Raw genomic sequence first — 10,562 nt, forward strand, 5'->3', positions numbered from 1 at the left:
CTGGCAAGGGTAAAGGATTTGACAGAGTCCAAATGAGGGTTTGAACTCCACAGGGGACAGAAAGCCTCTAACACCCACTCCTTCAGCGTGAGGCTGAATACTGGTTGTGCTAGAAAACAGCTAGTGCCTCCAATCACAGCAGCAGCAACTTCTGTTGTAAGTAAATAAACAACCCTGATGGATCCTAAATTACTCATTTGTTATCGGACACAGAAAGTCAGGAATTCTGCAGACTCCCTCAAGGTCTAAGGCATTAGGGGTTAGCTTGGGGCTGAAAATTAGGAAAAATTAGGAAAGTTTCTTATTAAGCCAGCTATTCACATCCACCATTTCCACGTCAGGAAATGCTCCTAGTCATTCAAGTTTCATCCCTTCACTCAAGGAGTATTAACAAAAAAAAAGAAAATTTTAACCCCCCTGCAATGTAGGATCAACCCAAGTCATACCTAACATCATTGGCTCTTGTTGTACCATCTAATTTAAACCTCCTCTATAAGTTTTATGCTAAATGTGGAATTTTCTGGAATGTCTCAAATCTAAAGGTTTCTTGGGTAGGGGGAACATTTATTTGGTTCTTTGTAGAAAAGTAACAGATTTGTGGAACTACAAAAATAACACCAAGAAATCTTTAATGCACTGAACTGGTTTAGGTTGTGGCTGTGGGCTTTTTGCCTACTTCACGAAGGAATTAGAGCCCTTATACTGTGTCACGTGAATAATTTGTTTATAAGTAAACATATATATTTAGAGAAAAGATCTTCCAGATTAATTACAAATCTGCTAAATTAACTCGTGCATGAGTGAGCTTGGTCCAGTTCCTGCTTCCCACCTCCTGCTAGTGGGAAGGTCTGACAGCTCACAGCTGCTGCCAGTGCTTCCAGGAGAGCAGCGGGGCCGAGGGCGAGGCAGGACCACCGGGGTGCTGTGCCTGCCCACCACGGTGCTGGGGGCAGTGAGGGGCTTTGTGCTGGGGGAACACGGCCCAGAGCTTCCAGAATCTGCAATACCACTGTGAAAATAAAGTCAGGGGCTGCTCTTTGCGAGTACTGAGGCTGCTGTGCTCATTCCTGGGATAACGGCTGCTTCTGCTCCGACTGGGTTTGATCCCCATGTGGGCCATTCACCGAGGAGTTGGACTCGATGATCCCCTTCAAACTCAGAATATTCTGTGATTCCATGGCTGACATGGATGGAGGGAGGGCTGGGCTCTGCTTTTCATATTAGTGGCTTGCAGTTCCCACCATTTACTGAATCAGCCCCTGGAGCTCAAACAAGAGCTCGTGGTGCCAACGTACCTCAGGAGCACAGGGAGGCAGCAGAGGAGGGATAAAATGGCCCTGCACTTGTGCACAATCATGAGCCAGGCTCACAAAGATGTTGAGGCAGCTGACGGTGCAGGCAGGTACCTGGGGCCACTCATAAAGAACCTAAACACATTTTTTTATATCTGGTCCTTGGTAACCTGCCAGACTACTCCAGAAAGGACAATGGACTCAAATTTCCTGTTTCTGGCTTCACGGGAGCACATTTTCTCAAAGCTTGTTCCCTCTGTTGGATTTTCCCTTCAGAGCAAGCCTTTGCAGAGTGAATTTCAACAGTTCCCATGTCCTTTGATACCTCCAAGTAGCTACTCAATTCACAAGAGCGTGAGGTGCCACAGTTTTACCAGTTTCCCTTGCAAATTTGATTTTGTAAAGAACAAAGCCAAAAGACTTAGCAGAACTCCCAAGGTGTCATTTTTTTAGTACTCTCACATGCTCAGAAATTCTGTTCTAACTTCCTTCTAAGTAGTTGGGGGTTAATGAGGCTGAAGAGAATGATAGGAAGGAAAGAAATAATTATATATTCTCTTTTTTTCTCCACATGTCCCAAATGTCACCTCTGACCTGACTTTCTATTTCTGGCATGGACTAAACTCCCTCTATTTATTTAGCAGCCTACACACCATTACAGTAACATAGCAACAGTACTTTCAGTTGTGAATTTGAAAAAAAAGGGGAAAAAAAAGGAACATATGAACATGTTAAAATTGTTAAAGCATCTCAGCCTAGTAACACTTCAATAAATGCTTCTTTTTTTTTTCCTTTAAATGACAGAATTATTAGGTTTTCAATCTGCAAACCCAAAGAAGAGGGATGCACAGGGGAACCAAAACAGTGTCACCACCACAAAGCCTGTTCTTCCTGTGCCAATCCAACTGTTCCCTAACCTTTCTGTTTGTTTGTCTTAATGATGTTTCAGCTTGACTGTTTCTCAGGCTCAGCACAGATGAAAGCGGGAGTTTGGGGAGGATACTGAAATAATGATGAAATTTATCTGGTTGTTTTCCCTCTCTTTTGAAAAACAGTTCACCATTACTTTATAATTCATAGCTCAAGGGTGATATGACACTCGGAGTTATCTGTCAGAAAGGAACATTTAAAAAGTATAAAGTGAAGTTGGAGTAACAGTGCCATTTTCAGCTGACAATCCAAATCCCACTGTTTTACAGGAAAAGTTAATCAGTGTAAAAGCAGCCCTGGAGTCAGGGGAGGATCCAGTGAAAACATGTTGTAAATCCTTCAGTGGGAGCAAAGCACCTAAAAATCTCCAAAAAAACCCAATTCCCTGAGCTACTTGAATGTGTCTTAGTTTTAAACCTAAGGCCTCAGTGAGAACACAATTATTTTCTTAGAATGGGTTCAGAATGCTGAACTTATTAAAAATAAAACTTCTTAAGCTTGCAAAGCTTCCACTATAAATATTAGTAAACAATACAGATGATGTAGCTGGAATAGCAGTGAGCACTTGGCCAAGGAGTGTATGACTTCTCCTGAAACTGTTTCTTCATTGCTACTGTAAACTCAGCTGGCACCTCTTCAGATGTTTCTTCTCCTCTCGTAGGGATTTGATCAGCTCAGTCACCTCTGAACACCAAGGGCTTTTCTATGGAATTGGCAGCAGACTTTGGGAGCTCAGCTTTACAGCAGGGACACATGGGCAGCCTTCTCAGCGCTCACAAACTCAAGTTCTTTGGTAAACTTAGTGCCTTCACTGCACAGTTTGTAAAGTCTGCAACGAAAACATAGTTCATGCTTGTTCTGAACTATTGGCTTCTCCTTGGCATGATCAGTTCATGTCAGCTTGAAAAAATGGCCTCACAACTGTAAAATCCTTGAACTTCTACAAACAGTTTGCAAGTCTGGTATGTAAAAACAGATTGTTCAGAAACTATGTGCTCTGCTGGCACCACAACAGTTGCGAAGTTAGAAAGTGTCCCCTTATGGCCGTTATTCTGTCCAACAGAAATATGAATACATAACCCATGGTCCCTGGGACTTGGGAGTCACAGGATGAATATTTATCACTAGCAGGGCTCACAGAAACTATTGTCTTTAAAAAAAATACGTCAAAAACAAGTTGAAAACTTTCATATGACACCCTAAGTTCCATTTAAATTAACACTCTCATTTAAGTAATTTCAAATTCACATTAATAACAACATTGTACTGACTTTCTGTAAAATGCTCTGTGGGAAGGGATCCTGGATAACTGAAATGTGCTGTTCAGGGCTTTTGTGGAACACTACAAAGCAGTTTTGACTGCAAGGGTCAGGTGGTTTCTGGCATCAGGTGGGAAGGGAATAACAAAATCTCTAAGAGCAGTTGTCTCATTCTAACAATTACAAAGCTATGAACGAGTTAGCCTCAGAAAGGGAGTGTTTTTCTGCCACAAGAACTAGACATCAGTTTTGGCGGTCTTTTTTAACAAATACTAAGTTGCAGCAGATTTTAAAACTGAGTTTTGTGTGGCTATCTGTTTGTTGGTTTGTTTATTTGTTTTTCTGATGCAACACAAACTGAAACAAGTCAAGGATAGCATAAAAGAATTTTAAAGTTCAAGTATTTAATTTTATTCAACAATTAAATGAGAGAGAAGAAAATGTATTTTATCTGGCTAGAAGTAATGTTTTGACATGCAAATTTTATTTCAAAACCAGCATTTTTCCTTGTCTTATCACATTACTAATTCATTTCCAAATCAAATTAAAAGGACAAGAAAGTAAATAAAATGACTGTTTCTCTACCGAGTAACATTTTAGGTGCAAATTTGTCCCTTTCCCTAAAAACCTATCAAATTTTCATAATGCACATTCATAGCAATTTAATGCATCATTGGTAGAAGTAATGTGTTTATCCATGGTTTTCATGCTACAGCAAAGAGTTCACCAAAGTATAACTTGCAATGCTTTTTCCTCTAAGCCATGTGTGACTGCATCACTAGTTGGACTACCACTCAAGTGAACATTTCCTTCTCTATTTCAAACTAGCATGGTTTTTTTCCCCAAGTCTCTATTTTTGAATGCAAAGACCTGATAACTTATGCGTTTCTGTTTTGAAGAAACAGAACCCGTAGCTGGACATTCCTGTGCACTGAAAACATGAAGTCAAAGATTAAACTGGGGCTTCAGGACTATTACGGCTCCACCCAAATAAATAGTCCAAGGGAAATTATTCTGATACACAGGTTGCCAAGAACAGCAGTGTTTTTTCAAAATTATTTCTTTCTTAGAAATCAACCTATCTCATTAAACATTGCATTTAAACTATCAAAACATGGTTAAAATGGAAGAAAACGGTCTAGAATAAACATCGCACTTAACCTACCAAAACAAGGTTAAGTGTGGAAAATGGTCTGATTTGCACTTAGCTAATTGCAAATGCTTAACTCCAGTGATGGAAACTCCTCCCTAACATAAATATTCTGCTGTTTTTTTACCAGTGAGATCAATTTGTACAGGATTTCACAGAGAAGGGAAGGTGTAGGCTGCCACATAGGAGCTTCTGCTTGGAGGCCTTCATTTACTTAAAATTCAATTCTTAATATACAAACCAGATAGACCAGAATATACAGTGGATTTTAAAATGAAGTAACAACAGAAAAAGCATAGGTACAAAACTTACAACTAGAACAAGCCACAGGCTCTGACACCTTTCTCCATCACATGGGACTACTATTTCCACCCAAACTATGAACTACAGTTACACAACCCACGCAAATTTGTTAAATAAAGTCAGTTATTTCAATGAGAACTTGGGATATGGATTCTAGAAAGGTATTAAAGGTGACCATAATTCCATATTCAGAGGGGAGAGGACTCAAGAGGTGGGGCTTTGTAGAAAGCATTTGGAAATAAAAATACTTTAGTGTTTGGCTTTTTTTATGGACAAAAATTAAGTTCAGATTTCAATTTGATAGTTATTTTTTGGAAACTTCCCCCAAGCCCCAAACCAGCAGAAGAGGTACTTGACCTCACATAGCACTTGGGGATTTCTTTAGGGGAGGGTGGCAGTGTCCTCTGCTGACAGCAGCCCAACGTTAGATCCGAGAGCAGATGCTCTGCATCCCACCCGCCCGCGGCAGTGCTCTGCCGCTCTTGTTCCTATTACTTCAGCAAACTCTTCCATAATTCTACTTTACTTTTTCTTCTTAGTGGCCAGTAACTTCCCGTTTGCTCTCCTGATAAATACCAGAACTTCAGCTAAAAATGGAGAAGTTGTCTACACTCTCTTATCTCCCAAACCCCTGGCCATGGTGCGCTGCGGTCGGGTCCTGGCAGATCCCCCAACGGTCAGAGACGTGCGCCTGCGCCCTGCTGGGCCCCTCTGACAGCCCAAAGCACAGAGGCAGCAGGAGCAGACACTGCTTTACTCTCTTTTTCCATCTGGTACACTAATTTACACCTCTATTTGTCTTCCCAGACCAGACACTCCGAGAAGAAGCGTGGCAGGAAGTGCAAGGCTACATTTTCTAATACAAGGTCCATTTTGGACTCTTGTTCTAGAGAAGCTGACAAGGAATTTTGTTTTTCAACAACGTTTGAAGAAATCAGTCACTCAAGTAAAGTGGGAAACTTGCCTTTTTTTTGAGCAAGTGGTCTTCCCTCATCAATTTGTATAGTACTGAAGATTAAAAATAGCTCTTCAGCAGGGGGACAGCTGTGCAGCAGTGACTTAAATGGAGCTGCACTGACTCACAACAAGCAAGCATCTGTATATAGCCCTTTACTACTGCAAACCACGTAACTTAACACTGCCAGTAAGTAAACACTGGTGTGTCATTCAGCAGAGCTACTGCTGCTGTTCCTCACTGGTGTGACAAACTATGGGACAGTGGTTTAAGGACAAGTTGCAATTAGCTGTGTGTTAAAAATCCCATCTCCTTATCAGCACATGAGCAATGTGTCTTCTCAATGGTACTAGTCTCTTATTTCATTAAACATCCTCTGTGCCTTCTTCCATGTTGTTTTTCCTCTCATAGTGACTTTTGCACTGGCTGTGGTAAGTCCTTTGTTTTCTAGGCCATGAAACCATTTCTTCCTTCCACCTCCACCAATAAATAAAAAACAAATAATAACAATCAGTGATCACATATATTTCCATATGAAAAGTATAAAAAAGCCAGCTGTTCAATGCTGACATTACAGAACTGGGATGGATGTATTCAGCACTAATATACGGAACTGTGAAACCCATCAAATTTGAAGCAGATTCTCCCATGGCATCTAATTTCCTCATGATCCACTAACATCAATACCAAAATTTCCAGTGGGGCCAGATTTTCCTCTTGTGGGGCTGCATGTCAAGCTATGCCTGAAACTTAGCATTTTTGGTCTGGAGCAGGATGGACTTCACCTCCATCACCACCACTTCTTAGTTTTTGTTAGCAGCTTCTTCCTCTCTCTCTCCACCCCCTATCCAGCCTTCCCCAAGCTTTGAGTGTTCCTTGGCCCCGCTCAGGCCCACACAGCCCTGATCAGTGAGAAAAGCTGGAATGAAGTGGGGAAATGAGAGCAGCACAGCTTTCAGGTCACAGTTAGAGGACAAAGAACTGCAAAACACACCAAATACTCTCCTGGGAGACTCCTTGCACAACTGCCTCTTTAGATAGGCTGACGTGGTGGTTTCATGGTTCAAGTATCAGACAGAGGGAAAAGCATTGCCCACGCTATTAAACCACTATTAGAGTATTTGCCTGCTGTAGCAAAGCTCCCTGTGCTTTCTAATGAATTCTGTGCATTTAGCATTAAGCGCTCTGTTTTTACAGAAAGTTAGACTTGGGTAATTAATCTCATGTTCGTTTCCTGCACATGCAAGAGAGCAGCCTTTGTTAGGGAATGATAAGACACTTCTAAGAATAGTGCTACTAAGAGCATCAGCTTTGCAAGACATTACAGGAAAAATATAGATTCTTAACACCTGCTTTTTGCTTTTCAAAGTTTTGAAAACAATGTTCTGCTTACCTAGAGCCAAAAGCTGACTTGTTTACACATAGAAAACCTAATTGTTTTCTTCAGAGAACAAGCATAAATGAAGGTATACTTTGGTCTTTAGGCTCCAGTCTTGGAAAGATTAATTTGTTTAATTTGATAAACACTGTAAATATCCTCAGTGTCTTCAGTGGGACTATCTGCAGTTCCCAGTCTCACAATATGAATTCATCGTTTTGTCTAATTTCTTAACTACAGATTCAACTGAAATTAATTGGATTTTCTTAGTGATTGTAATAGGTGGAGGATTAAGAATTTCTCTGTGTGTAAAACAAGGTGACCCTCAGGTTGGACCTTACAACGGCTGGATGTTGAACTCAGGAAAATGTAAACTGGGAGACAACCCCATGAGAGCAGCGGAGCCTTGGCAGTGTAGGAGAGGTCCCATGAGCAGCAGACCAAGCTGGCATTTGAAGCTCCCTGGAAGCCTCAGCTCAGACCGTGGGCTTTGCCAGCTGAACACAAAGGGTGGTGTACAGTTTGGGGATTTATGTATGTTGTCAGTTCAGAACCAGAGCCAACACCATTCTCCTGTAAGCGGTTGACACTTGACACCTACTGAAGTCAGTTTAAACAGTTATTGTTTTAAAGCTCTGTTGTTTTTAAGCAGTCATTGTGGTTCAGCCTGAGCTATCTGCCACCCCAGTGCAAGATGCACAAGCTGCCATGCTGGGGAAACTATATAAAAAGTGGAGGGAAAATAGTTTACAGCAGGTGAGAGGCAATTTCCATCTGGTTTGTAGCATCCACTGTGTAACCAGTCATATGAGAAAGGACATTAAGCTTTGCTGTACTTGCAGCAGATTTATTTCTGCTTTATGATGGACAAAGGAGTAGCTTATCCTCCTAACCAGAAAACAGAGCCTAATCTGCAGAGATCTGGCTAATCTAGTGGTTGATGTTTGGAGAATAACATAGAACAAATTTTCCTTGGTTTTGTTGTGCAAAATCTGAGCAGAGCAGACTGCAACTAGTCTTGTGAGCTGATCAGAGCCCCTGTTGTGACTATTATCTTGACTGTATAATGGGGGCTTTCAAATCCCAGCTTTATCACATTCTGTTTTCTCTACTTTGCCCTTTTATGAATATTGAGTCATCAAAAATAGCTTCACTGACAGAGTTACTAATGATACCAGCTGGGTGAATCAGTGGCTCTTACACTGTGTCTGCTATACAGTCCTATTCGTACACTCGTTACAAAATAGAGCAAAAATTAGAGACCCATATTTTATTTGCAGCTCCCCTGAGACACATCATAGTGGCTATTTTAGAATTGGAAAATGCTAACCAAACAAAGCAAATATTCAGCTATTTCAATGCAATACTGTGGTCTAAAAGAAGAAACTCTGATTTAGAATAAGTTAAAACTAAAATCTAACATCAGGAAATTATCCTTTCTGGTAGTCTTTGGTGTTAAGAAAAAAATACACTACCAAATGATATCCACCACATTCTTCATGATACAGTTATGCCTCATATTACTAGAAAAAGCTAACATCAGCAGTCCGGAGAAAATGCTGATAAACAGAAGTGAATACGACAAATGATGTAAGCCATGCATTCGGCTCGGCAGCGAGAGACATTCGGTGGCATCCTACTAGCACAGAGCTCGGGGGTAAGTTAGGTTAGAAGGGCATGACTCAAACGTGTATTACCGAATGCAAAAGTGTAACAACACAACAACATATCAACATGCCTGATGAAGAACCACCACAAATGAGTATGCAAAATGGCCCACGACGGGCTTTACATTTTTAATGCTGTCCCAAGCAAAATTTTAAGGGTCATTTATTCCTACCCGGAGCGCCTTCCTCAGAGCCCTGCAACGAGACAGTTTCCTATGTTTGCAACACACATCCTTTTTTTTTTTTTTTTCCCAAACAGGCAGGCAGATAGAGAACGAAACAAGGGGCCCCCTTCACTCATAACGCAGTTGCAGCTCTCCATGCAGGGCTCGCTTATTCTCGCCAGCCCCCTTCACCTTCCAGCTATGAGGAACTTTACAGAACAGCATCTTCCACCACCTCTTTATCACGGACCGAAAGTGAAGCTTTCTGCTGGCTGCTGCATCTGGCATTGGTAAATAAAACTATTGCAGATGTTGCCTTTAGCAAGTGTCATTGCAATTACAGAGCATCTTAACAAAGCAGAGCCTCAGAATTTAAATTATTAGGATTTGGGCCGTTTGGTTGTTTTTTTCCTTTTTTTTTTTTTTTTTTTTTGGTTAGGATGTTCTTGCCCGTCCCTGGAAAAGTGACATCTGCAATACTATTACAACAATTCTGCTAGTTACGGCAACATTAACTGAAACCGAAATGTGGTTTTTAGCCTGATATGTTGCATAACAACTGAAGTATTATAATCTTACGAGACGGGAAAGGTTAATTCCAAAGGGCACAAGAATGTCTGTGCAAACTAAAATACTCCATAAGCGCACGGACTTGGAAATCTTTTTGTTTTGGTCCAAGGCGAAGCCGAAACAGGAGAGAGCTTTCAAAGGGACAACGAGACAGCGAGCACACGCCGAAATCCCTTCAGCGAGAGAGAAAAAAAAAATATCAGCAGAGCCTCTGCACTTACGTATCTCTTGAGTTTCTTCTCGGGGGGTGATTTGATGAGCCATCCAGTGCAAACCACGTCCCCCGAGCTCATCTTCCCCCCCGGCGCGGAGCGGCGGCGCGGGATCCAGGGTGCGGGCTGCGTGTGCGTGTGTGTCCGCCCGCGGGTGTGTGCCTGCGTGTGCGGGTCTGTGTGCGAGCGGGTGTGTGCTCCCGTGTGTGTGCGTGCTCCCGGGTGCGTGTGTGCGGGTGCCTGTCCGCCCGTGCGGGTGTGTGGGTGTGTGTATTGTTCCCAGCCAATTCGCACCCGCAGCAATCAGCTTCCTTCAGCTGCGCTCTGCCGCGGCTCCAGCCCGCGGAGGAAGTCATGACATTGATCACTGACACGGCCAGCCCTCCCTCCGCCGCCAGCACAATGCAACACACTGAGCACGTGATGGGCGGCCAGGGCTCGCCGCCGCCGCCTGCGACACCCCCGGCACCGGCACCGGCACCGACAGCGGGCTTCTCCCGCCACCGGCCGCGCATCACCCCGGACACCCCTGCCCGGAGCTCTGGGGATGATGGACACTCCCTGCCCGGAGCCCGGGGATGTTGGACACCCTCTGTCCGGAGCCCCGGGGATGCTGGCCATCCCTGCCCAGAGCCCCGGGGATGCTGGCCGCCCATGCCAGGAGCCCCGGGATTAGTGGCCA

The 10,562-nt window shown here is 42.9% G+C and overlaps 1 protein-coding gene across 3 annotated transcripts in view; it reads right to left on the minus strand.

Moving 5' to 3' along the window:
• Positions 1 to 10,257, minus strand: part of GAB3 (GRB2 associated binding protein 3) — a 63,044-nt gene extending 52,787 nt beyond the window's left edge. For all 3 annotated transcript variants that reach the window (XM_027687098.1, XM_027687097.1, XM_027687096.1), the window contains exon 1: positions 9,890 to 10,257. In XM_027687098.1, coding sequence (XP_027542899.1) covers positions 9,890 to 9,961 — 72 coding nt within the window. In that variant the 5' untranslated portion in view covers positions 9,962 to 10,257. The remainder of the gene's footprint in view (positions 1 to 9,889) is intronic.
• Between the last annotated feature and the right edge of the window lie 305 nt (positions 10,258 to 10,562).

This window comes from Neopelma chrysocephalum, unplaced genomic scaffold (assembly GCF_003984885.1).
Source record: "Neopelma chrysocephalum unplaced genomic scaffold, ASM398488v2 Primary Assembly neopelma1_73, whole genome shotgun sequence".
NCBI classification, from domain to species: Eukaryota; Metazoa; Chordata; class Aves; order Passeriformes; family Pipridae; genus Neopelma; species Neopelma chrysocephalum.